At 46.9% G+C, this 27,415-nt stretch overlaps 1 protein-coding gene across 14 annotated transcripts; it reads left to right on the forward strand.

Annotated features, from left to right (window-relative positions):
* The first annotated feature begins 966 nt into the window (after window positions 1-966).
* On the forward strand, window positions 967-26,606 carry ITPRIP (inositol 1,4,5-trisphosphate receptor interacting protein). Of its 14 annotated transcripts, none has more exons than XM_065067090.1 (5): window positions 1,374-1,883; window positions 3,250-3,323; window positions 6,482-6,588; window positions 7,929-8,047; window positions 20,937-26,606. In XM_065067090.1, the coding sequence occupies exon 5, from the start codon at window positions 20,950-20,952 to the stop codon at window positions 22,597-22,599; it is 1,650 nt and encodes a 549-aa protein (XP_064923162.1). In that variant the 5' UTR covers window positions 1,374-1,883; window positions 3,250-3,323; window positions 6,482-6,588; window positions 7,929-8,047; window positions 20,937-20,949; the 3' UTR covers window positions 22,600-26,606. The 14 variants fall into 14 exon arrangements, 12 of the variants coding, with proteins under 12 accessions (XP_064923162.1, XP_064923166.1, XP_005508606.2 ...); XM_065067094.1 differs by lacking the exon at window positions 7,929-8,047 and adding an exon at window positions 14,847-14,964; XR_010473458.1 differs by lacking the exons at window positions 3,250-3,323; window positions 20,937-26,606 and adding an exon at window positions 10,538-10,940 and having other exon boundaries at window positions 967-1,883.
* Window positions 26,607-27,415: the final 809 nt, after the last annotated feature.

Below are 27,415 nucleotides of genomic sequence, written 5' to 3' on the forward strand. Positions count from 1 at the left end.
CTCATTATCAAATAAATTACTACCTGTAGCAAGATAATGATCTTAAGCCTTCTGCAGTGCTGCAATACTCAAACAATGAATCACGCGCTGGAGTTGTCAGGATATGTGCTTCTAGCTTTCTCTCCTCTTTCAAAGTGCTGAAGTACATTTAAAAAACAAAAAAGAAAAAAACAACAAAAAAAACACAACACCACTAATGCAAATAAAATGAATGCGTCTTGGTTTGGCTTTTCCATTTACATGTATCATATTGTTATCATAATTTTATACCATCTTAGAAAGTAGATGCTGAATGGGATGGTGGACATGTAATATAATCTGTTGGGATATGAGCCTTCATTTGAAAAATGATCTGGACTTTTCCCTGTATCCCAGGGAAAAGTTGCAGCCAAATGTAAATTATAGTCACTGTAACCTATAATGACGTGTATTGTTCAATGTGTATATGTATATATATACATGGTCAGAATCAGTAATTACCACATTGTCAGGCTTTATGCAGGTGGTATTTAATAAACATTTTCCTTTGGCTTAGGTGATGAATAGCCATGATCTTGGAGAAGGAGCTGTTTTCTCTCCTGTTGCTGCTGTGAAGTTCCCAAGGGAAATAAATAATGCACCAAGACAGGCTGAGTCCTGCAGCGCAGAAGCAGGGAGATTCCAGTACTGCTCTTGCTAGAGATTATTTTCATAAAACATGGCATAATGAGAAAGGAATGTACTAACAACACCCAGGTTGCCAATAAACCTGAATAAACCTGATTCAGACACTAAGGAAATAATACCCATACGCAAATATTTATGAATACAAACCCTTTGAATAACATTAAAACTGTTACTTAATTCAATAAGCACTTCAGGAAATTCAAATAACAGGCTGATTTAACAGGCCCAGTTATCACTCACTAGCTAGACAGCTTCAGTGCAAAGCTGCACCATCACATTTGCCTGGTGCACTCTTGAAACTGCAAATTGTGAGTGCAAGGGAACACACAGATTGTCTCCCACTGCAGTACATAAAAAAAAAAAATCAAAGCAGCAGTGGTGAACGCATGACATGGCGTAGCAGTGGTAATATAAGATAGTTGTTGTAATGATATAGAAAGTGGAAGGGTGCAATAAAAGGATCTATAGTTCCCCTAAACTGAATAGATGTTACTATGTTGTTGCTCGAACATGGTGCACTTAAGCTTCTCTGTGGAAGCGGTAGCTGTTGACCAAACGTCTTTCTCTGCTAGATTTGTAAGAAGATGCCCTTTAACTGTAAAATGAGGCCAGTGTTGGAAGACACTTTTTAAATCCCTCACGGCGGCCTTTATCATTGGTTAAGTTAACCCTGCTATGCCTCAGCTCCCTCACCCCTACAAGGAAACTAGTGCCACTTCTCTACCTCCAGAGGATGTTGGGCAGATTCGCAAGTTTTTACTTTTGCCAGCTTTGACCAGGAAAATGGTTCGGCATCCCTGGAACCTGCTTTTTTGCTTTGGTAAGAACTACAAGCGAGGTTACATGTTTCAGTTGCCTTCCCCGCCCTCAGGCACGACCACCAGGAGGTCAGACTACATCCGAGAAGCAAAATGAGCGCATTTCCTTTCCGTCCCCGGTGCCCTCAGCACAAAACTATCCAGGAAGCTGACGGGGGAGCCGGGAGGGAGCCCAGAGAGCGACCTGCAGCCCGCCGGAGGATGGTTCGGCTGCTAGGGCTGGCGGGGCTGATTTGAAGGAGGAGGGAAACAAAACAAAAAGGGAAAGGAAACCCGCTCCGGCCAGGCTGGGCGGATTCTCCTGCACCGAGCGGAGGTGCCGCTGCGAGACGCCCCGACACCCGCCGGTCTGCGGGGACCTGCCGCGGGGAGCGGCGGCCCTGGCGGAGCCCCAGGCCGGTAAGTCCCGTCCGGGGGACCCTGAGAACACGGTGGGGGCGGGTGTGCGGAGGCGGGCTCGGGAAGTGGGGGTGTCCCGCTTCTCCCCGGTGCCGCCGTAGTTTGCACGTGTTTGCGCGGCGGTTTTGGGGAGCAAAGCCGCAGAAGGGGGTGCGGCGGGTGCCGGTGTCCGCGTGCAACAGGCCAGGTTGCTGTGACTTTCCCCGGGGTCTCTTTACGGAGTAACTTGTGCGGTTTGTGCTCTCTCCCTGCCTAAGTGGCCCGTCCCGATGATTATTTGGGCATCGGGCCGGATCAGGCCCCTGAGGCAGGTTACGGTGCGCACCAAAGTTTCTACAGATCCTTCGGCTTACCTATCCCGGCAGCCCAGGCAAGAGCCAAGCACGGGGAGCAGAAGGCAGCCTGCTTTTGGGTGTCCTGCCAGCGGCAGGACTCTCTACAGCACCCTTTGGGGAATGCATGGGGAACCTCTGCGGGACCAAGTCCTGCTAAATGGGGACCCCGCAGACCCCTCTTCCTGCTGTGCTGACAGCACGGGGTGTCCTGAGGCCAATGGTGATCTTGGGCATGTACAGTCTATGCAAAATGCATCATTGAGCTTTGCTGTGTGTTCAGTGTGACAGGGCTTGGGCTTAGCTTGTTGCAAAACCTTTTTTGCCTTTTGTCTGAGATACAGTGTACCTCTCTAATGAGCAGAGACAAGGAGTGGTGTTTTCAGTAGAGCTGCTGTTCATGTGTGTGGGCATCATTTTCAAGATGGTCAGTAGGTATTTGTAGTCAGAACCAGGATACTGCAAGTCATGGGTTGTAAAACTGACACGCAGAACCAGAGCCTTAGTGGCCTTTGCATCTTCAACTTGGCAATCTTGCACTGAAGCAGTTCTCTTGGGAACTGCCGTATTAAAATCCTTCAGGAAAACAAAACACGATGCTATTGGTGTCTGTTATGTGGTCAGGCAAGATGAGCTCCAGCAGTGTCTCTAAGCAAACATTACTATTAATGTATTTTTAATGAGTGCTATAGGCCTAAACCATACCCAGCACGTCTCCTCCAGACAGGAGTGTTTGGCATGAGGTGCCAGGCAAGGACCTGAGCTTCCAAGCAAGCAGCACCTGGAGAGGAGAGCAGCCGCAGTGCAGCATGGTTTGTTTTGTGAGGATTTTGAATTTGGTTTAGTGATGAGAATGGTCTTCTGAAGCTCTGACTAAAGTGATTCTGTCTACCTCATAGACATCTGCTTTTAAAACCTACTGGTCCCAGTTTTCCTTAGAATACTTGAGAGGGGTTTCTTCAATCCTTGAGGAAAAGCAGAGGATGGAAATTATGAATGGAAACTTAAAGCCTTCTCTTCAATCTTGTTTTTAGCACAATAGATACTTCACACTGCTTCATATGGGAAATGTACATATTAAGTGTGATTGCCACAGATCTGGAGAGAGGTGAGTTGGTTTGCCAAAGGTCAGAGAACCAATGTCAGTGTTGGGATCAGCCTGAAGGCTGTTTGGCTCCCAGCTGGTAGATGACACTTTTTTTTTTGCACGATTCCCATGTGCAGAATGCAGTGATGTGTGTTTGTACCAACAGCATCTGCAAGGGAGTAGCCACCTGTGCACACCGAGGGTGTTGTACCTCTTTATCAAGAGCACAGGCAGTGGGCCCTCCCCACCTGTCTTACTCTTTTTGTTGTTTGGAGGATTACAATATATTAACAGCCTTTTTTTTTTTTTCTCCCCTATAAGTGAGAGTAAACCGCCCTGGTCTGAGACCGGGTAACTGGGCTTTTCCTGGGTGATTGTTTCAGGCTCTCTGATGACTAGGGCCACCAAAACGGCATGTCCTGTTCCTTTTCTGTTTTTTGTTGATTCTCTCCATGGCAATAAGGGCTCCCGTGTGCCTCTGCTGCGCTATGGTCTCAGAGGGATGCCAGTGCTTGCAATCCTCCTTATGTGGCAATGAGTAACATGGGGAGATAATCTGACCAGTAGAAATCTAACACTGGTGTTCCATGGCCTGATCTAACTGATTTCTGAGTTTGCTTTTTAAGCAAAAACTGTATGGTTTTCATAAGGACAACATTAAGCTGGATTTTTTATTGTTTACCTGCTGACTGTTGTTTCAGTGGAGCTTGCCTGCAAATAAATCAATGCCAATAGTGTGATATCAGGAAATGCACTTAGTGGATTGTATTGTGATGTAGGGTCTTTTTTTTCCCCCAAATCCTTAAATAAGTTCCCTGAGTGCAATGAGTACACATTAAAAGGAGCAGTTTATTTTTCTAGTTGTATTGCTTTCTCCTACCGCATCTGCCTCCCCTCTAAAACAACTGCCCTGGCAAAATGTATCCTAAATTCAGTCTCTGTCAACAAGGTGAACATTAAGCAGCTCCTCTGGGGAGTGCTGATAAAGTATATTAACTCCATGAAGAGTCTGCATGAGTCTCCCCACTGTCCTGTGCTGTTCTGCCCTACATACTCTGCTCTGCAGAACTGCAATCCATAGCAATGGTGCAATGGAGAAGGGAGCTGAAAAAAAGTTTCTGGCTTGTTCCCTCAGATCCCCTTTAAAATGGGCAGTTGGGTGGGCCAGCTCTTTTTCTCCCAAGTGTTATTATAATCCATTTATACTGAGGAAAAGGCAGGTTTGCTGCCAGGCGGCATACTTTCCATCAGCACATGTAATTGCTGGGTAGTGGAGAGAGGTAGAACGCTGGTTTTCAGGCAGGAGGGAGTATGACCAGAGTGTGTGCTGGGCGGCATCACCATGTGCCTGACCATGAATTCCAGGTTTCACAGGGATGTGGGCTCAGCTGTGTAAGCAAAACCTTCTGCCATTCACCCCTCAGCGTGAGCAATGGGGAGGCAGGCAGCCAAGTTTCAAGCAGCTCAAGGGACTGAGCTGGCCCAGGGGTGCAGCTGTGACAGGGCTCTTTTTTTAGCTTATTTGATTTCCACACACATGGGCTATGCAAAGTTGGATGAGCCAACCTTGACCCTGCTGTACACAAGCCCACCTCCGAGCTGTGCTCTTCCGGCCAGTGGCTCAACAAATAAACAGGGTTTCCTGCCACAACCAGCTGCTGAGGTTCACTGGAGCAGGGGCAGGTTTGGCTTCTGGTGTGGAGAGGAGGCACTTGTATAGGGCTGACCCATAACAAACACTGTGCTGTGTTGTTGGACTGCCTTCAAGGGAGCAAGAGAAGGTTTGTGCCCACTGCTGAGAGGGACCTTCTTGTAGTTGCCTTAGACCATTCCATAAAGGTGTCGGTCAAGGTGTCTCCAACATCTGCACACATGTAATACAGGGACTTAAACTCTCTCTTTTGAGATCTAAAAATTTTTTTAACAAGTGAGAGCACATAGGTCCTGTAGCAGTTCTCACATGGCACTTGATAGCTCCTTCCCTCCTGCTGTACTTTATTGGCCATGAGCCACCATGCGACCAGACATTGCAGTCCCTGAGGACTAATGAACATCCACAGTGCAGATCCAGCCCTTTTGGGACTGGGGTGTCTTGCTCTTGTGCCACTGCTGGTAGTGTCACAGCACTGGTTGAGCAGAAGCACAAACAGCTCTGCAAGGTGCTGGGAGATCAAGGCTGAGCCCATTTGCCCCATTTGGCCTCGCAGTTGAAGACAGAAATGGAGAAGTGCAGCTGTACACATGGTCTGGTCAGAGCCGGTACGTGGGAGGAGGGAAGATTGAACCTTCCCCTCCCCAACAGCTGCTGAAGAGAAGGGGTTCAGGAGAGCACAGATGTGTCAACCTAATACCAAACCCTTAAAAGACCCAGCTCCAAAACCCAGCTCAGCCCACGCTATTCATTATTTCATCAGGCTTTGGATCAACACAGTTGGAGGGTTTGAAGTGGGGATCAGAGCTGGTAATGAGGGCAGTGGATTCCTGTTCCCCGGCCCACTCATGTGCAGCTGGGAGGGAGACATCTCCCTTGTCTGCCTGCAACCAGCTTGTCGGGCCCATCCTCTCCTTCTGGTTGGAGGACTTTGCTTTGTTTCCTCTTTCATCTAAAATTTCTTAACTTCTCTCTCCTAAAATATGGTAGTTTATCTTTTGTGGTTCTGTGTTTCACAGCTTCCTGTATGCTCTTAGACTTATTTCCTGCCTCTTCTCTTGTGTTTTCTGTTTCTCACATTAGCTCACTAAACCCAGCTCCCCGAGCAAGTATTTCTACCTCACAGGCTGCTTACAGCAGCTAGATGCTTTCCCTGAGACAAACCAATCCCAGACAAAACTGTCCCAGCCCTTGCACAGCTGCTAATTTGACTCTAATCCATTTTAAAACGGGAGGGCTGGTGGGTGAGGATGGAGTCAGAGAAGGGATGTCCTTGCTTGCCGGTATGTCTGCAACGCTGACAGACCTGTGGTGCAATTTTCATGCTTTCCCATGGGAGAAGCAGCGTTTTAATTCTTCCCTGATCCCTTCAAAGCTGATTATTTCTGGTCTCTTGAGCTTTTATGATCATTTTATTAGGTAAGGAGGTGAGTTAATCTTTCTTTTAATCAATCCCTAATTTAGATAACTGCATTATGAACTCGTCTTCTGCCTGAGCTTCCTCATTTGTTCTCTTTGTGTTTTGCAGACTTCCTGGCTGTGATTCAGTTGTGAGTGACTGAATACGATCTTCTCTGCATTGTGGCGATAGTAGTAATGTGAAGTTTAATGAGCACCTGCAAAGTCGTGTAGCAGGTAAGTGCTCTGGGGGTCATTCTTCCTTCTAGATTTGATGTGATTTTAAAAAGCTTCTTGATAGGCTCTCACTGGGAGATTTTGAGTCTTGCAGCAGAAATGCCGGAAGGAAAGTGGTGTGGCTCATATTTTAGTAAATGTTCCCAGCAGCATGAGGGTCAGACAGCACTTGCAGAGTGATAGTAGAAATATTGTGAAGGTTTAATGTGGAAATGGCTTCCGTTTAGAAGAACAGTGTTTAAAGGCTCTCTCCTTTGGCACTCAGTGTAAAATTGCCTTTATCTGACTGCTTGATACGGTTGAGGTCTAGTCAGAGAGGGACGGCAGAAGGGAGCCAACAGGTTCAAGCTGCGATGGCAGCAGCTACTGCTGCATTTCCTGCTATGAAGGAGAATCTGCCAGAGGTACCTTACCCAGACTGGGAAAGCACTAGATCCCACCTCTCCCAGTTGTGGAGTGGTGGGAGAGCAAAGGCCTGAAGTCACTGGGCAACCTCTTGATGATCGGGGGACAGCAGAGGCAGCCAGCTTGAAGGGAAATAATGGCTTTTACACACCAGCAATGTGTAGAGTTTTCATGTTTGTATGAAAACCCCTGAAAAACCTGCTGAAAGCAGAACTGCCAGGTGAAACCCAGACAGAGGTCTGGCAGTGCAGTGGTGTGACTGCGTGATGGGAGGCTCTGTAAGTAGCAGTGGTGGAAAGGGAAGAACTGGAGCTGATGGCAGAGGGAGCCACTAGAGCAGCAGTCCTGGCTGCCACAATGTCCTGCTGCAGCTCTGAGTACCTGTTACTTCAAGTACTCAAAGTGATTATTTTTATTTTAATTTATTCTGGATCTGTGTCTGTGTTGGGTGGTGTCTGTCCCCTTCTTTCCACCCCAGTCAGTTCGAACGGCTGCTCTGCTCTCGCAAAGCTCAGCTCACAACATTCCCTGGCACGTTCCTCCAGCCAGCCCCATTAAAGCTGTGAGAACTGGCCCATCGCCATCCTCCTGTGTGTAAATGAAGCTCTTTCTCTTTCTCCTTTTCTCCCACTGTCTTTCATTATTATCCCTCTTCCAGAAGCAGGTTTTTCTGGCTGATCTAGCATATTGTTTATATCAGTGATATTTGCTTCAAGGCAGAGATGCTTTTTCAGCATTTACAGTGAAAACATCTGATGCACCCCAACTGCCATGCATGTGGCTTGGAAAAACCAAGCATGGTGTTGGCAAGGATGAGGACCATTGAGGCCAACTGTTGCAGAATTTAAGCCCTGTTAGGCACAGTTTCCAATTCATATGGTTATTTCAGTTGCCTGGCAAAGGAAAATGTACTGTTCCTTCACTTTCCAAACCAGGGGGAAGAGCACGTAGAGAAGGTTCTTGCACCCAAGCAGAAAGTGACATTCGCTATAAGGTGCCAGTTGAGCCACCTGTGTAACCAACTGCATCTTTCTCTGGGTTGCCTCAAGAGCTGGTGAGTGCCATCAATTGGAAAGAGAATCTGTGGCCAAACCCAAGCAAAAATCAGCTTCAGAGTGCCTTGCTTTCCATTCTTTCAAATTGCAGAGGATTTGGTGGGTGATGCTGGGGGACTACTGATGGAGGAGTGGGAGCAAACAGTTCCCACACTGCCAGTGGGGAGAGAAGTATCTCCCCAAAACAAGATACTGCCTGTATGTGTCAGAATCCCAGCAGGGCTTACAGCTTGTTTTGGAGAAAGTACATGCCATCATAAGGAGACTTTCCTACAGGTAAAGGCAGTTAAGCAGTAGTCTAGACTGCCTTAGGAGGCAGAGATGATTTGCTGGAAGCTTTTCAGAACAAAGTAGACAAAGACTTGCCAGAAACCATCCAGGCACAGTGTAGGCCATGAGTGTAGGCAGAGGGGGAGACTGTATTGCTTTTTCAGAACTCTTTTTTTTTCCCTATTTTTTAAGTTGTTGTAGAATGTTAATATGTACCAGAGATGGAGTTAAGGACATGTTCTCAAGCTTAAACTGTAACACTTGATGTTCACAGAATAGTGCTTCCCAGAGGGGATTGTGTGTGTATTTGTGCCCAAAATGCTTAGATCCCAAGCGATTCCCTCCTGGATGTTCAGGTACCTGACTGCCACTGGCTTCAGACAAGCATTTGATTTCTAAAGGCTTCTGGAGGTTCAGCAACCAGATACCTTGGGACTGTTGGAAATGTGAGAGAAAACACTTGGATTTTCTGCAGCACAGCCACTTCTGCACTGCAGACTGCAACTCATTCATGTTAATTGAAAAAGACCCTCATCATTTTCTCCCAGGCTAGTGGGAGCAAGGATGCAATGGTTGTCTGTATTTTGGGTAGCTGGAATCCATCAGCTGACCCTCCCCTAGTGTAAGAGAGTGACATAAATAATCTGGCGTACTAGGTGACTTAAGGACATAGGACTCTACTGTGGTCCTACCTAGTGAGCTGGCTATGCTCAGTCTAAGTATCATGGCCACACTCTCCTGCAGCCAAAGTCAAAAGACTGTCTGAAGTTGCTTGGCTGATGTCCACCCCACTTCCCTGTTGAGCCACAGCTGCTTGATGCTCTTGGAATGAGTGCAGGGTTATGATCTCAGGCTGTGAAGGAGTTACAGGAAGAAATGTCAACTGAAAGGGTCGTGTTTGCATCATAAGTCATCCACAACACGTGCTCTCAGCTCAGTCTTGGATTATATTTGCTGCTAGTCCTGGACACTTTCAGGCTCCCATGCAGAGCTGGAATCTGTCTTTGCTTCTTGCCTGCTGCAGCAGAGGGGATTTTTGTGCCTGTGAGCAGGGCCCCACATCTCTGACTCACAGTTCCCATTACGTTTTAACTCAGCCTTTAAGTGTGCAGAGAGGCTGTCCCTTGGCTTTCAAACAAAGCTTTCCTTTGTTGTGCTTATGTTATAAAGGAAGCAAGCATATGTGTTGACCCCACACATCCCAAATGAAAACCACGTGGCTTCACAGCCTTAGCATACATGTTTGGTACTTTTGTTACAGCAGTGCATGTTACATTGCTCTTATCCCAACGACTGTTTTCAGAGTTTTTCTTCCCAGCATTCAGTTTACAAACTCTTCAGGGAAAGGAAGAACTTCAAGATATATTCTCTCATTGGTAAGCAGAGGGGACTGAGCAGATAGCACATGCAAGTTATTAAATATGGGTGCATGTGGCAATAGGCTGATCTCTGAGTCATTCCTTTGGGTGAAATGGCTCTGAGTTGGTGGCCATGGGTGTTGAAAGGATGAGCTGAGCTTCATGGAAATATTATACAGAAGTGGGGAAGTTTTGTTTTCTTGTATGGCTTTGCTTTCTTCTTCTGATTTTTATTTATTCAGATTCATTTTGAAAGGCAGGGCTAGCCGGCAGCACACTGCAGCCAACATATTTGTGTGTGTGCGTGTCTCTTGGCTGTTTTTAGGTTTATGACTAGTGAGCCAAGACTGTGCTTACTGCTTCCCAAAGCACTTGTGTTGTTTCTCCTGTTCTTTTCTAGAGCCACCAGGTGATGCAGTGAGAGGGCCTGATGCTCCCTGCAGACATTGGTGGGCAATGCAGAGTGCCTCTGCTTAGGTCAGGGAGTCACCCTAGGGAGAGTCAGGAAATGGTATTGCAGTAGAAGTGCTCTTTCTTGCTCTCTCCTCCTTCCACACCCTCTACCCATCCCTGCAGGGGCTTTCACAGTCTAGTTTGTATTTTTGTTTTTTACTGTAACTGAGTAACTATATTGTGTTTTATAAGAAAAGCTGGGATTTCAGGCAATAGAATAAAGCATTGCTTTTAATTTCAGTGGTGACATTTTGGCTACAATAGCCAGCTTTTAAATACTGTTCCTCCCCAGCTGTTTGAGTACAAACAGCTGTAACTAGTTAGTGAAACAATAGTCCAATATCACACAAACCTCCAATCACATTCGTTGTTTCTGAGTCATGTTTAAGCAGATACTTGGGCCTGCAGGTCTCCTGACTTCCGTCACTGAATCAAGACTGTGATGGAGTAGAAGATCTCAGATCAACCACATTCCCAGCCTGCAATGACAACTTCTTTTTGCTCTGTTTTTGTTCAGCATCTCAGTGTGGAAATGTCTGCCGACTACTGTGCTTTCTACTGCCTGTACTTTGTAAGTGCTCATTGCTACATGACTGAAACAGGACTTCACAGTTTCATATGTAAAACATAACCATTCTGCAAGTCACGTCAGAGCTGTGCCAGTATCCACTTGTACTCTTCTTAGATGTGCTGGAGTGGTGTATCCCTGCTGTGAAATCAACTTGCTAATAATGTTTCCATGAACCCTTTTAATACTGAAGCATTCATTTCATTGGATGTACGATATACAGTAAAGTTGGATGTGTAGCGATGTAAGGTATAAGCTTACCTTGGGGTGTGGAGAGTCAGAATAACCACTCACTGATTTAACAACACTGCTGTGATTTTTCTCCACCTTGTTGAGAATTAAGTGGGGAAAAGGAGGGCAGATTTAAACAAACATCTTGGCAATTGAACCCTTTTTGTATCCTCACCAGCTTTCCTTGAGGAAACTGCCAGATCAGATCAATGAGCTGTGGCTGCCTGCAGGGGCAAGGAGAGGTGGTGTGGCTGAGAGGGTGACAGCCAGAGTGGGTCCCAGTGTGAGCACCAGGTGGAGGCCAGAGAGCATCTGTGTGGTGACATTGCTCCATACATTGTGGTTGACACTATGAGGCTTTCGGTAAAGCAGCAAAGGGGTTGTGTCCATCTGTGTTGATGAAAGATTGTGCAAGGGAACAACCAGCTATTGCCCAGGATCCCATCATTTTGGGCTCGAGGGGGAGGAAGGGAAAAAAAAAAAAATAAAACCACAAAAGTTCAGTCTACTCCAATTGTTTTCCTCACAATTAACAGACAAAATTTATTTGGCTTAAAAAGCCAGGCTGTTCCTGGCCAGGATCCTACCACAACAGCTCGGTACGTGGGTGGGAGCCACATGCACACTTCCTACCTTTCCCCTCCTGCCTCCCTCACAGCCAGCACTATGTTCCAATTTGTAAAACCCTTCTCAGCCATAGCAGGGGGAACCCGAGGCACCGCGCAAGTTGCCCACGTGCTGCTTACCGACAAGAACTGAACTGGCTTGCACAGTCAAAAAGAAAAACAACACATTCAGGCAACAGCTAGGATGCTGATTAACACTCTTCTCACGCTGTTAACTTTGTCTCCTGGTTTCCATGGGCACATCCTCTTGGATCCAGCCTTACAGTGAGTAAACAGTGAATAACAGTGAGTGCTTTGAGGGCATGTGGTTCGGTGTTTATTTAGCAGTTATTACAGCTGTCCTCATTGGTGGCTACCTGTTTCTGGAGTTTGGTTCTGTTCAGTGGTGTGATACCTGAATACACTGAGAAATAGTGACTTAGAAATATCCAGATAAATCCCCCACTTGCTGACAAAACTGAAAATCTAACAGGTGCCACATTTCTCTGAGTTTTGGAAAAGATACCTAGAAGGCAAATAAGTCCTTTTGACCACAAAAAAACAACTTTGTGCTGTCTGGGCTTTGAGGGAAGGTAGATCATGGGATTCTATGGCAACATCTTACAAATGCACCTGTGTGCAGAGAAAGCTGAGACAGAAGGGAAGGACCTGAACATCTTGAGTGCTATTGCAAGAAGAAACAAAACAGTCTGTCCTACTTTTACCCACAGCAGCCACTGGAAAGCTAGGGGCTCAAACTACACCAAGGTAGAGTTAACGAGGCATGAGAGAAAGCTTTTTGATGGCAAAGGCAGTAAATGACTGGAAGACATGGGAGAGAGAGACCCTGTCCTTTCCATGGCAAGTCAAGTACTCCTCTGCTTGGAGAGATGCTGGCAAAATCACTTCTCTCTTGGACCTGGGGCGGCACCGTAGTTTCTGCCTCCAGAGCGATGTCAGTGTCGTTCACGTGCTTATCCACCCCAAATCCGCCTGTCTGTGAGAAGGGAGGGCAACCTAGTCCTGTACACAGGATGAGCATCAGCATTTCCTTGGAAATACCTGATCTGGTGACCCCCGGGAGGAAAACATTGCTTCCGAAAACCCACAGCAGATTTGTTGGGCAGGATGTCTAACTCAGGCTGTGCGACTGACCCTGTTGGCACTGCAGCAGGCTCAGGACAGGATGTCCATGGGTGTTATAAAAGGCTAATGTGTTCTCAAACAGCAAAACAATAGTTTTCAGGCAAGTGACATTGTCCAACTGCTGTCCTATGGCCAAGCAGCTAATCTGGGGTGGGGTTCCAGGCATGTTTTGGGAGGCAGTTGCTCTGCCATACCTGTCTTGTGGAGTCCTGAGCAGGCTATCTGGCTTGTTCTGGTTTTAAATATGGTTATGGGACCAGTCCCAACAACCAGAGCTCTGCACATCATGTGTTGGTGCATTTGATCCTTTCCACTGGTGGCTTTGGTAGAGAGCCAAAGACAGAGCCCAGTCCCAGTAAGACTGTGCTGAACCAGCTGCAACTGTGCTGAAACTGGAATTTGGTGCTTTGCGGCATTAAGTTAATGCTCGAGAAGACAAGTGAGACCATGAGTTATAGCTGCTGTGGCTTGAACTCTCCTGTCCCTGTCGGTAGCTCATCCTACCAATAGCCTGCATGCAAGCTTAATTTGCAGCGGGTGAAAGAAGAGCACAAGCTGGTGCCGCTTAGACTGTGTATTGCACTTTTGTGGCTCCCCGCTTCCCTGGCTGGGCTGTGTGTGCTGCAGCTGGCTGTGTGCTCAAGAGATGTGTGATCTTTGGGTGGGCTCTGCTGGATGCTGTCACAGCTGATGGTGGAGCAAGAAGTGGGGGCGTCTTCGTGGCTCTGTACAGATCTGGGGATGTGTTCTCACTGCTGCAGTGAGTTCTTAATCCTGGAGGATCCTCATCTGAGCTCCTGTGCTTTTGCTGCCTGTGCCATGGCAAAGCTAGGCAGGATCACATGTGCTAAGGCTTATGGCAGTGGGGCAGGAGGGGTAGACTGGTGCAATAAATCCTTAGTCATCCTGAGATATGTTTCAGTACGTGGGTTCTGAGTGTTGGCCTCGGCTACAAGGGCCTTCCAGCCCCCCTGAGGGTCCAGCACCTCACCAGCCTCAACAGATGCCACAGCCCCACCTTGCTGACTCAAGTGAACGTGGAAACTCTTGATCTGAGGTGCATTGCTTTGGCATGAAGTCTCCTAGGAGCTGCATTAGTTGGCAGCATCCATCACACCAGGGTGCTGGATAACCCACTGGCCCCAACGAATGTGGGCTGACCTGGAAAGAAATCTTGCTTGCTTCTGGTCTGAAATTCTTCACCAAAATGGGACTCTTCCTCTGTCCACCCCAGAAAATACTTCTTCAGTAAAAATGGTCTCAAGAGCCAGATATGTTTGAGTGAAGTCCTGCCAAAATTCCTCAAGTCCTGTGAAAGCCCAGGTCAAACCTGCAGAACACAGCATTGATCTGACAGTAACCAAGTGATGAGGCCAGGAACCTCAGGGGCTGGAAAGGAGACCAAAGCTTAGATTAATGTTACTTCCTTCTGAATTTGGAGGAGAACCTTCAGCAGAAGTTTCTGTCATCTCAAGTAAGTGATCAGGCTTTTAGGGCATAGACACGTGCTCTGTTATTTCAATACGTGCATATAAAATTAAAATCTGGAAATTTTCTCATTCTTCTCAGTGCAACAGGCAAAATTTGAATAACAAATCCCCAGCAACTAGTGGCAGAGACCAGTCTGTTATCTTCATCAGGATATTGCTCTCCTTGGTGGTACCTTTCTTTTTTCCATGAACATCCACCCAGCTTGTGTCTATTCTTGAAGCTTTACAAGTAGCAGCTGGAAGGAAAACTGCCCTCACCATGTGTCCTGAGCCACCAAAGACATTTTGACTGTCTGTAAATGTTGGTGGGGAGATGGTGGAAAAACAGCGTGGTGTGGGGTTGACTAAATAAAGTGCATCTCTCCAAGTTTTTGGCAGGAACAATAATACTGATGTGTATCTCTGCAATTCCCATTTCTGTTTCATTGCACATATTTCTTACAATTCAGAGCTTGTAGTCCCCAGTAAGAGAAAACATAATTTCTTCCTGCTGCAGCTGGACATACTTCTGAATACCTCCAGAGGTGGCAACAGTATTTGCAAATTGGAGAAGCACATAGTGCATTGCTAAGGGCTTTCAGCAAACTTTTTGTCTTTATTAGGTCTTCATAAATGTATCAGAAGCATTTTCAGACTGTACATTCAAAGGCCAAAAGGCAATTTGTTTTCTGTTGCAGCAAGGAGAGGAATCAAGGAGCTCCCAGAAGCTCAGCCATGAGGGTGTATGGCTGAGGTGGGCCTGAAACCCCTGGACTTGAGATTCACATCTTCCCAGTAAGAAAGTGGCAAGTGCAGGTTAGTGGCTGTTCTGGGCTAATAATCTCTCCAGTCAAAACAAGCCGTGGAGTCCTTTCCAGACCTCAAGAACCTTCCCCAAAAAAATCTGAGAAATCGTATTTATTCCCATTAAAGTTATAGTTTCAACAACTTGGCAGCTTTCAATGAAAGAAACTCCCAAACAGCTGTAGTTTCCATCATCTCTGCAAATCGCCTATTTTCTTGCAGCCTACCAAAGCAGAACACAATGTGGCAGCCACCTATTCACCGCCTTTGTGTCAGCCAAATTGCAGGAAGCAATCGAGTGTGTTGTAAACGATGTCTTGGCATATTCTGTTACTGAACAGCATTCAGTGGCTTGACTTGGGTTTTTCTAATTTAAGAATCAAAGCTGCAGCTCACTCCTATCTGGTATATTGCTGAATACCTGCCAGAGTGTGTTTTCCTTCCCATGATTCAATATTTAAGGGAATAAAAAGGTGGAAAAAATAAGCTGTATAAGGAATTCTTGAGGAAAGAAAGGTAATGAAAGGTTAATGAAAGGGAAATATTCTCCCTTGTCTTCAGAGAAGATGGAAGGTTATCTGGGATTAGGGCACACGAGCAACCTACAGAGGCAAGTTGCAAGCTGCCGTTTAAATCTCTTCCTTTTCGCTTGCCAGACTGAGCAGGAGGTGAAAAAGTCCGAAGCTGCTGTGGAAAAGGGTGTGAGGAAGGCTTGGGAACATCAGAAGCTGAGCACATTTTAGCTGGAAAGCACAGGACTTTGTGACAGCTTTGAACATCATCATGTCTACAAAGGACTTTGCTGCTCATGCAGGGAAATCCCCTATAGCGGGGTGGCTGGGGGGCCGAGCACACACTGCCACAAGGCAGTAGCTGTCCCAAGTCAGCCCACATGAACGCCAGATGAGCTCTGTGATGCTCCCAGGTGAGAAGGAGGAGGAGGTCTTCAAGGCAGAAGCTGAAGGTAGAGCTGAGCTCTGCCCCCATGCCACACAAAACACCACTAGGCAAATCTGCTTGTGCTACGTGGACTGCAAGCACTATTCGTCTTCAGGGCTGCCTACAGTCAGGAAACAGCACAATGGCTATTTTAATATTGGCTTACAATAGTCTCTGCAGATGATTTTCCTTCAAGACCAGTTGTTCAGGGACCTAGGTAAGTCATGTGATGCAGAGACAGTTGCTGCAGAGATGCAGGCACAGCAAGTGCTGGTTTGCAAAGCTCAGTAGCAGTTTTTTGGCTTGATGGGCTGCATTTGTGCTGCGGAGGAGCTGCAGCTCTGCCTTTTCTCCAGTGCCAAGGGGCTGGGTCAGGTAGCCATGGCTGGTGAGTTAGGTCCCACCTGAAGGACCATTTGCAGAGTTCTGCCTGTTTCCTCTCCACATATGGGCCAGCACTGCCTGTATATGGCAAAGGAGGAGAGTCTTTTCTGGAGGCAGTTTTAGGACAAGCCCTTCTGGGTGTACTCACCCTTGGTTTTTATGGTGTGAATGCAAGAGAATTTTAACCAGCTCTCAAAGTCCTCATGCAGAGGGTGTTCTCCAGCCATTGCCTGAGCTTAGGCAAGCTGCTGCCTGCCTGTGCAAAGGCTTTACGTGCTTGTGAGCTTCATGTGCTGCTCCTCTTTCCTTGCAACATGCTACCTGTAACCGTGCTCCAGGTGATCAAGTGAACCAAACGTTACTGAAGGTAAGGGCTTTCAGATCAGCTTAGCATGAGAGTTAGGCTCCTTCTGCATGTGGCTGTATGGCACCAACCTGAACTGTATGATAGCAGTGTCCCCTTTCTGTCTTGGGGCTCCCCACATCACCCAGGACCTGCTGTGGTGCTGATCAGGATCCTCCAGCCTGGGAGGCTGCTTCAGGCTTGAAAGGATGCGACTTAACTTCTTTGGGAGCTGAGGGTGGAGGGTTGCAGGTGCTCTTGGTGAAGCCTTTGAGCATACCAAGTGCTGCAGGATGCAGCTGATTGTTGCTTCTAATTGCACAGCAGTGCAATCAGCTGCGTTTGTCTCTCTGAGCCCTTGCTCTCCAGCCGCAGAGTGGGATGGTGCCTGCCCTCTTACTTCCCAAGGTTGTTCAGGGTGGTTGCTAATCTTAAAATTAGTGAAGCACTCAGTCACTGTAGCAGCAAGTGCAACAGAAAAGCCCAGAAGGAAACTGATTCTGGTTCCAGAGGTGGGTTTGAACAGGCAACATCATGTGCTGGGCAGCAAGCAGAAATGGAGCTTTGTATGGGGACATGGAGGCTTCTGGTACCTGTTTGCTCCCAGCCCTCCTCCCTTCTCCAAACATCTTTCCTGGGCCTTGCTGCTCCTTTCCCTGCTCTGTGCCCATGGGAGCACCCAGGAACCCCCCAGCCTGGGCAGCGGGGCCTGGGCAGGCTCAGCTGCTCACAGAGGTGGCCTGTCCACGATGCAGCAAGGACCACAGTGCCCTCCCTTGGGGGATTTTGCAGCCCTGGGATTGCTGCAAGGGGGTCAGCAGAAGGTAGCTAGATGAAAACCTGTTACCATGCCTGGACATTGTCTGTGTTTTGAATGAGAAAAAAAAGGCAGGGCCAGAAATTTGGGAAAGGTTGAAGATCACTTTGGAAACTTGCTGTTCAAAAACTCATGAATACTTTTTTTCTTCCTCATGCTTAAAATGTTGCTAATTTGGATGCATAGATGAAACAATGATGTTTCTCTTTCTTAGTCCTCAGCTTAGAAACGTTTGGACTCTCTCCCTCTTCCCCACACAAAAGCTGTCTCATCCAGAGCAAGCATAAATATTTTTATCAGACTTAAATTACCTGGGTTGAAGTTAAAAGCAAGTGAAAAGAGCAGCCTTTGTTACGGGGAAGGCTGAGCCACCCTAGCAGGCCGTGCTACTGGTTTCACCTGTATTATTTAGGTTTTCCATATGAGCCAGGAAAGCTGTGTCTGATGAGATGTGGGAAAGCTCTGCCCACACCAGCCTTGCTGCTGTCAAGCCCAGGCTCTGCTGACCACAGTCAAGGAACATGATAACCTTAAACCTTGACTGGGGTTAATGTTTGACTTCATTTTCTGGTGTAAATAGCTGCAGTAGCAAAAGAGCAGTTTTGTCCAGGAAAACTTCCTCTGTTCAGGCTGAAAACAGACATGCCTCATGTGAATTCATGTGACCTGAAGAGGCTGTCACTTCCAGTTTTCATCCTGACTCTCTTCCAGAGGTTGATGCCTGCAGAGTTTGCTGGGGGAAAAGGTTATGGGCATGCTTCCTAACCTATTCCTGCAACATCAGCTGGGGTTGCTCAGACTATCAGTGTGATTCACAACTAAGTCACCTTAGCCAGCAAGTGATGGACTTGTGGATGCCTAGCCTAACCCCATTGTCTAGCAGAGTTTCGGGGCAGGTAACCTCTGGAAGCGGTGTGCCCATGTGCAGCTGGGCACAGGACAGTGTTGAAGGGTACCCAAAGATCTCAAGGAAGCTGTGTGAAACCTTCTTTCAGCCTAATGCATCTAAGAAGGAAACTGGTAACACTAAAACATCTCATCTGCAGGGACCAAGGTCTAGCAGGGCAGAGCAGCAAAAGGAGGCACCGGCCCCTTGGCCTTGTTATTTTTAAGCCTGGAAAGCACACGTGATCTGCAAGAGCATAGCACTAAGGAAAAGAACTCGCCAGAGCTTCCTGCCCTGCCCCAGCAAACTGATAAAGGCCTTTGCGATGCAGGGCCACCCCAGTTTATTTTTAAAATATGGCCAGGCGTGGAGCTCACAGAATAACTGGAACACCCAGATTTGGGCATTAATTCAGCTTGAGTTCATTGTCTGATTAATTTAAGAGTTAATGTTAATGTAAACGTAAAAAGGACAAGAGAGGCCAGCAAACCATCTCCAAAGCAACGTCTGTGTAAGGGCATGCATCTCTGAGTGTACATGGGATCTAAAAAAATGGACAGTTAGTAAATAATACACAGGGAGAGTCAAGTAGCATTATCCTGAGCACCATGTGAATATTCTTGCTGCTTGGACAATGAATCTTAATCCTATTCCCTTCCCTTGTTATTCCAGTCCCAGCCCTCTTGTAAGCAAAGATAATTACATGCCAAAAGATACATTTCCCATGTACAGTAACTGCTCACATTGAGGAAGTCTAGGTTCCTGCAGTCAAAAGCCAGCAGTTAGTTGTGCAGTGATGATAACAAGGCCTACTGGAATGGATCTATCTTTATTGCATGCCCTGTGGAGGCATACATGAAATTACCAGAGATGTTCTCCTTCTTGCCCAAATGCTGGGACAGCAGGGCTGCTGTTGTACCAAAACATGCTGGGTTCAGGCCAGGAAAGAGCTATTGCAGGGGGAGAAGATTACAGCCCTCAGCTCCCAGTGCACACGTGGTACCTTGCCATCTCTTGACTCTCTGTGAAACAGCCTCATTCCTACATCAGGATGAATTTGTTTGTTAGGAATGAGGTTGCTCTTTCTGGTTTGATTCATTAGGTATTTTGTAGATACACCTTATTTCTGTAATAGAAACCCTTTTCTCTCAAACACACTCTTGAGGCATTAAAGGGGCTGTGTTAAAATCGTCCAGCTGGAAGAAGAAATACCCCTGCTTGTCTGTCTTGTCCTTCTGATCTCCCCACGCTAGGACTGAGGGCTAATGTTGCTAGAAAGGGGAAGGGACTGGTGAGCTTGTCACATCACAGCAGCGGGTGACAACCTCAGATTGTCCTTTTCCTGAGCAGACACTTGGGATCTTGATAGCAATGCTAACCCTCCAGAAACAGAAATGCTTTAACCTGAGCACCTTCTGGCCCAGACCTCTGGGAAGCCTTGTCAGGGCCAGGCAGATGCCCCAGCAATGGGACCATGTTTCAGAAATCTGGGAATTCAGTTCTTTCATCATGAGCCCCACGGCATGGAAAGCTTTATTAAGTGTGAGATCTCTACAGCAGAGCCAGTAACCACAGGAAGCAATTCCAGAACACCATAGCAGTCCCGGTCATGCCAAGGGCCTGTGCAAGGGGTGACATGTGGCTGGCACATGGCTGCCTGCAGCCAGCACAGTGACACCAAGACCCGGGGTGTGTCCTTACAGCCACGCTGATGTCACTTCAAATAGGAGTGAGCTGGCTGCAAGCACAGCTCTTAAAACGGTGCTTGGGGAAGATGGCTTAGATCAAAGCCATGGTGTAAACTAGTGGCTTCTACAGATTAATAGTGAAGTAAGCAGCAAAAATAAACAACCTGATGTTTTTACAGCCACTGGGTTAAAGGAAACCCTTTCCAGTTTAGCAATCTTTCTGTCTCTCCTCTTTTCCTGGGGACCACAGTCATGCAGCATCCGGGAGGGTTTGCCACAGCCTGATCCTGCTGGTGCTGAAAGGCAGGAAGAGCTTTGCCTCTAGTGCCTGCTTAGAAGCACAAAACCGTGCAGGCTTGCTCCCACCCAAGTACACATAACAAGCACTGGCAGGGAAAATTGCTCTGATCCCGGCAGGCTGTGTGGGTCCCCAGACATACTTAACACAGAAGGTGGCCAGGACAGCCCTGCCTATGCCATCACCACGTCTGCAACATCAGCCATATGTTAAGGGAAAGCAGAGGTCATCTCCAGCCCTGCCTTTTCACATCTTGGGAGGTCCTGCCCGCTTCTTTCCCTCTCTGTCCTGAGAACTTTGAAGGAAGGAAGAAGAACATGCCCTCCCACACTGGCCCAACAGCATCACAGTGGGTTGACAGTAGCAAGCGCCTTCACAGTTCTGTTCTTTGTAGTTAATTTCATAAGAGGACAATTTCATCCTCATTATCTGTGATAAAGTATCTTTGGGAAGCTTGGTTGATAGCTTGCAGGAACAGGCGTGCACTGAGGAGCTTCTAGACTGAAGCATTTTTTTCAGGGCTAGAAAGGGTGCCAAAGCTTTTATTCAAGTGGGGAGTTTCTTTTCTTTTTCTTCTTGAGGGAATGTACTCCAAATCATTGGTCATTTTGCCTTTTTTTCTCTTCCAGGGAAGGAACTGCCATGTCCATGGGAATCTTCCGTGTGTGCCTAGTGGTGATTACAGCTATTGTCAACCACCCGCTCCTCTTCCCTAAAGAGAATGGCACTGTCCCCGAGAACATGGAAGAAATCATCCAAAAGATGAAGGAGCGGGAGGAGAGCCTTCGGCTGGAGCGGTTGCGCTTGGAGCAGGAAATTGCAGCCCAGGAAGCCACACAGAAGGCTCTGGAAAAGGCTACAGAGGTAGTCGAGGAAAGCAAAGAGGAAAAGGTCCGATGGGATATGTGGACTACCCTTTCCATGGTCATCTTCCTGCTGATTGAGCTCTGGAGGCAAGATTTCCAGGAAGGGAATTGGCAGGACACAGGAGGAGAAGAGGATGACATGGCTGTCCTGGGGAAAGCATTTAAAGGAGTGGCCTTCCCTGACAAGGCTGTCTTGGCCAGCTTCTATGAGAAGCGCATCCTGGGTACCACCGGAGACATGGCCCGGATGCGGGAGATGGTGGAAGGCTTTGCAGACGACCTGCTGGAGGCCTTGAGGAGTGTTTGTAACCGGGATGCTGACATGGAAGTGGAAGACTGCATGGGTGTGGGGAGCATGTATGAAAACTGGAGAGTGCGTAAACCTTTTGTCTGTGATCTGATAGTGCCTTTTGCGCCCCCAGAGCCGTATTGTTTCCGGTCCCAAACCTGGTGCTCTGGCGACTCTTTTCCCCCAGATGAACAAGGTTATGGCACTATCAAGGTATGCAGGGCAGATGAGGATGTGACAGGTTGCATCTGTGACAAGACTAAACTAGGAGAAGATATGCTGTGCCTCCTCCATAGCCAAACCAATACTACCAGGCCCAGCAGTGACATGGAAGACCTCCTGTGCTTCAAAAATACTCAATATCTGGATGCCAACCAAGTCATGAAGTGGTTCCAGATCGCGGTCACCAAGGCCTGGAACAGAATCTCCCACAAGTATGAATTTGACCTTTCCTTCAGCCTCCTGGACTCACCAGGAGCCCTGAAGATAAAGTTTAGGTCAGGGAAATCAATTGCCTTCAACCTCACCCCTGTGGTGCAGTACGAGAACTCTGATGTTTACTTCATCTCTCATTTCCCTCGGAGCAGCCTGGCAGCCGACCTCCCCTCCAGCAATCACTGGTTTCTCACCTTTGCAGTGTATGAGAGGAGGTTCATCCAGCTGGTCTCCAAAACATTGCCTGCTAATGCCTGCCATGTCAGCTGCCTTCAGATCCTCTCCTTCCTCCATGGGAAGCAGTGCAGCCTCACAGGTCCAAGCGGGCTCACCAACTACCACCTGAAGACAGTGATGCTCCATCTCCTGCAGGCACGTTCCAGTCAGGACTGGGCCCCAGAGAAGTTGGAGGCCCGTCTACAGGACATGCTGAAATTCCTAGAGAAATGTTTGCATGAGAAGAAGCTCTACCACTTCTTCATTGGCAATGGGAATATACCAGCAGAGCTGTGCTTCCCCATCATATTCCAGAGGGCTGAGCCTCTCAACCTTTTCCGTCCCTTTGTACTACACAGGGATGTTTACAGGAAGACAGTGGACACATTCCACGAGATGCTCAGGAACATGTCTGCACTAATAAATGAGTACACGGTGCACATTCCTCTTGCACATGCCAATGGGATCCATAAGGAAGCTCTTTAACCAAAGCCAGCAGGAAAACACTTGTTCCTCTAAGCACAAGTCCAGAGGGCAGCTTTCCGAAGCCTCCTGGAGACAACTGACTTTGCCAGTACAGCTTCTTGTCTGCAGCTGAACAGGTTCTGGGGCACGGTTTCTGCAGTAAGGGAGAGGGGATGGGGAAAGGACAGGGCGAAACTGAAAGGCATGGTATTGAAGTTCCTGCTCCACTGGTGTGCTGGCTGGGTTTTATGCAGCTAAGAATACATTTTTCTATTGTGTCTCAGTCACACTACAGTGGTGGTGAGCAACAAATATGATGAATTTATTCAGATGCCTGCGTGGCAAACGGTGGTGGTGGCCAAATACTTCATTTCCTTTGGAAGGGGGAGATAAGAAAAGGGTGGAGGAATCAGAGACAGGATCTTGGGATTGCAGGAGCCTGTCTGCTTGCAAACAGCAGGAGCTCTGCAACCCTGATGGGAAGCAGAATGTAAGACTGGGTGCTGATGTGGGAGGGGGTCATGTGCAAGATCTGGACTGGATGGATATCCTCAAATCAACCATAGCTCTTTAACTGAAAGGTAGTTATATATATATATATGTATATGTATATATGTAAAAGCCTTCTTGATAGGACTTGCAGCAGTAGGTTAAATGGCTTGTCCTGTCCTTCAAAAACAGCCCTGCATGTTTCTGCTCCCTAAGGAGCTTGTAGCAGAGCAGGCAGTGGGTTTTGTGTCTTCAGACCATTTCTTTTGAGGCTTCCATTTTATTCATGGTAACACAGCTAGTGGGTTATATTCCTTGGCATTTTCCATGCATAAACGAACAGGAACCTTTTTTTACCTTAGATAAAAGAGAGAAACACCATTATTGGGTTCTGGCGTTTTGTTTTATTTGTTTGTTTTCCTTACCTCAGGGCAGCAAGGCTGAGAACAGCCAAGAGAGAAGGACTGCTACAGGTTTTGCTTTCATAAAAGAAGCAGTTATCCAAAATTATCCTGTAATGAGGCCAATCTCAGCAGTCTGGTAGCAGGAGGGAACAACCACCCTCCAAATGAGAGTGTGACTCTCCCAGCATGGTTTAATGAGGCCGAGGCCAGCAGGATGGCTGTAAGTTAGGAGGAGGGCATGAAAGAGGTGCACATGTAGCTGAGCTTGGCAGTGCTGTCTCTGTAACTGACTTGTGATCTGTGTCACATCCTGGCTGCTCCCAGATACCCAGGGAAAACTAATCTTGCATCACTGCGAGGGACAATGTACAGCATGAGGCTTATTATCCAGCCTGTTGATAAGCAAACTCTCCATAGACATGTCCTGTCCTCCTTTTTCATGGTAAAAAACATTTCACCACCTCCTCGATGTCTGCTCTTGTCTGTCCCTCCACCAGCGAGGGACATTTCATGCACAAAGACAGAAAAAACTGCAACTCCTGTTTCCACACCTGGTTTATAAGAAAGCACAGGGGGAGACAGGGAACATTTTGCTCAAATTGCTGCTCGCCTTGGCTTTTACCCTCACAGCTATAGGGTGGTTAAGTAAGATTTCTGAGCAGAAAGTAAGGGGTAGGAAGCAAAATAGAGAGAAGAGGCTGGCAGGTAGTACCAGCAGGAAAGAGTCTTGGATCATCAGTGCGTGGTTCAGCACCCTTGGCGGTAAGTGCCTGGGAGACTGCCAGGGCTGGCAGAGCAACAGGGCAGGACTAATTGCTAACGCTAATGAGTGCTTTAAGCCTCTAGCTTTCATTAGCACAACCAAGCAAACTTTCCCCAGTAGAAAAGAGGGTAGGAGCAGTCTCATGGGACACAGCAAGCAGGTAGTGACAAGCAGAGGTACAGGGAGGGTGGGTGAATACTGGAGCCTGGAGGCTACATTGGAAGCTGTGTAGTTGTTTGCAAACCCAAGCAATTTGCCATTTTTACCTGTCCAGGTTTACTGCGCAGTGCCTGTAGCAGATCCTGCTTTGCACGGGCTGGCGGCAGGGAGGTCATGCTGAAGCAGTTGTGGTCAGAGTGGCTTCTAAATGTGTTCCCAGCCAGAAATAAAGAAAAATTTCTCTGCCATTTCCTGTCAGGAGTTTAAATTTAGCCTGTGCAAAGAACAGAAGCAAATTTGTGACCCAGGTCTCTCAGGAAATGATATTCAGGGTTGAAAAATAACTTTTATATAAGGGAGGGTAAGCAGAGAGGGGATGAGAAGAAAAGGCTGTTGAACAGAACAAGGTAACTCCCCTGTTAAAATGTCAGAACAAAGCTTTGTGATGCCAGTCCTACAGGCTTGTAAGCCTGCCTAAACTTGTCTTTACACAGCTCTGAGAACTGCTGCTCAGGCTCAAAGGGAACCTATACTGACAAGTGGATCAAATCTTTTGTTCTTCATTTTCTGTGTTTGTGTGCCTGTTCTCTCTTAAGCCCAAACTGACCCTGAGGTGTTCCCACAGGGTTTTGCTGAACCCAAGCTGGAGCTGAACCAAGGAATTTATGGATTTGATTCCCCCGAAAGTAAATTGCTTGGCTTAATTTTCCTATATGCAATATGTTCATTTTGCCCTGAGCACCTTTTAAAAGATTTGCTCTGTGCATTTAGGATGTGAGGGAACCCACTTTTACCTATCCAGGGGTAGAAGTGCTCTGTGATTATAAGCTGTGATCCACTAAACCTCAGGGCAGAGGTCATCTTTGTTAAACCATGTACCAGTGTATATATCAGAGGTATATGCGTGTCCCGTCTGAGGACATGTGGGTACACAGCATCTGTCTGGATCAGACCTCTGCAGTGGTACAAGGAGGCCGTGATGTGAAGTGTATCATTCCATGGACTGCCTTGTCACTCCTGTATTAAATCTTTGCCCAGCAAGTACTAGCCTTATCAATAAAAGGCCACACTCACATTTCATAAAAAAGGTTTACAAGACAGTTCAGGTACATCAGCTGTCAGCCAGTAAAAACATCCTAAGACATTTTAGTGCCACCCATGTTTAGTTCTGCATTGATTGAAGTCTGGCTGGGCATTCATAGGAAGCAGCTTTAAAGGGTGGGGTTTTGTGGTTTAAAGCGAATAACGTTCTTTTAGAACCAAACAGTGCCATGGCATGTGAGTAACAAACACACAACATCTCTTAGGTAATGCCCAGATCTCTGTGAGATCCTAGGGAAGGGTAAACTGCCTGTCCCAGACGCCTTTCTTGTATCTCAGTGCTGTTCTTGCTATTTGCTAACCAGGTGAATTCACCAAATGAACTCCTGTTGCCTTCCGCTGGTTTCCAGCCACTCCCTCCACCCTCAACTTGTGGTTTTAATATTTTACTATAGGCTCTGTCAAAGCAATGGAATTAGTGGTGGCTTGATAGCAGCAGCTGATCTACAACATCGCCTCAGGAGCCATTTGCCTTTAGGAAATGCCTTGGTCTAAGGTTATTATTGCTGTTCAGGAGCTGAATGTTTTCTAAGGGAAGCTGTTGGGAGTTCACTCTTCTGTATGTGGCAACCACAGAATACAGCTTCTCTCTCTCTGTCTCTGAGTTGTTCTGTATACAGGTCTTATGGGGGTATAAAGGTGTTTTTCAGCAAAGGGACCCAAAACTTTATACGGTATTCAAGCAGAAGGATTTGGTGCTTGTTCACCAGATGTTTTTAATGCAAAGCCTTTGCAGTGTTTTCTCTGTGGTGAAGAAGTTAGACTTTCCCCACCTGTAACAGCTTAGCTGCTGGTCATTGAGGGGTTAGTTCTCATAGGATCCTACGTAGTAAATAGCTTTATTTATTACTTGTCTTTTTTTTTTTTTTTTTTTAGGGTTGGGGGGGTGTGTGTAATATGTTAGCTCAGAAGCAAAACTGTAGTATGAAGATCAGTCTTGGCAATGCAGCTGAGATGGGCAATAACACCAAAACTCTCCAATCTAAGGTCTTCCTTGATTGACAATGCTGTGTTCAAACCGCTGCTTTTATAGCAGGACACTGTTGAATTTGTATAGATCTTTTATGCAGCTTTATTTATAATAAAGGAAGTCTTATACAAAATCTAAAGAAGTGTTAAGTCTGTTTTGTTTCTAGTTTCCCCAAAAATATTCCTGAGAGAGCAGAAGGATGGAGTGGGAATATGCCCAATGCGATCCTAGCACAATGAGCCCAATAGCAAGAAACCCTATGATTAATGACTGCCTGTAGAAATTGTTTCAGAATAAGATGCAAAGTGAACTTGTTTTACAGGTATCCACAGCCCTGTTCCAGCTACCACCCACCACCACTTATCCTCCTGCTTATCCCCTTTCCCTTGTTTAAGGGAATGGCACCTCCTTGTTAATATTCTATATGAGCTCTGGCAGGAAATCCAAACCTAGTTATGATTTTCTATAATAAAAACACCACTGTTTCCTTGGTGACATGTCTTCTAGCCTCACAGAATGCTCTGCACACCTTTAACTAATAACTCTGCCTTCCAGTGATGACTGGGGCTGGGTCAGCATCGGACAGGTCTGAGAAGCAGCTGCCTTAAGAGTTGCAGCACATCTACCGAGCCAGGAGTTACAGTTTCCCAGAATGAACCACACACTGTGGTAAATGGAGCTTGTGAGTGCTGTGGCCTGGGATCGTCAGCAGTCCTGGTTGTTTTTATTACATAAAAACACAGAACAAAAATAAACCCACCATGATTTAAAGCTCAGTCTATTAAGCACAGCAACATTTTCTCCATTGAGCTGTTGATTTTCTGGAGCATGCTTTACTGCTTCTGTTTTGCCATGTAGCAGAAGGGGTAACATCAATATTAAATGTTTTTTCAGAAGGGAAGTTACCAGATTTTTGGTCCATGCCATGGCCATTTTTACACTATTATCTGT

Source organism: Columba livia, chromosome 6 (assembly GCF_036013475.1).
Source record: "Columba livia isolate bColLiv1 breed racing homer chromosome 6, bColLiv1.pat.W.v2, whole genome shotgun sequence".
In the NCBI taxonomy this organism is placed as follows: Eukaryota; Metazoa; Chordata; class Aves; order Columbiformes; family Columbidae; genus Columba; species Columba livia.

Excerpts from the sequence above, each read along its gene's own strand:
- ITPRIP (XM_065067090.1), top strand. The coding sequence starts at position 20,950 with ATGTCCATGGGAATCTTCCGTGTGTGCCTAGTGGTGATTACAGCTATT.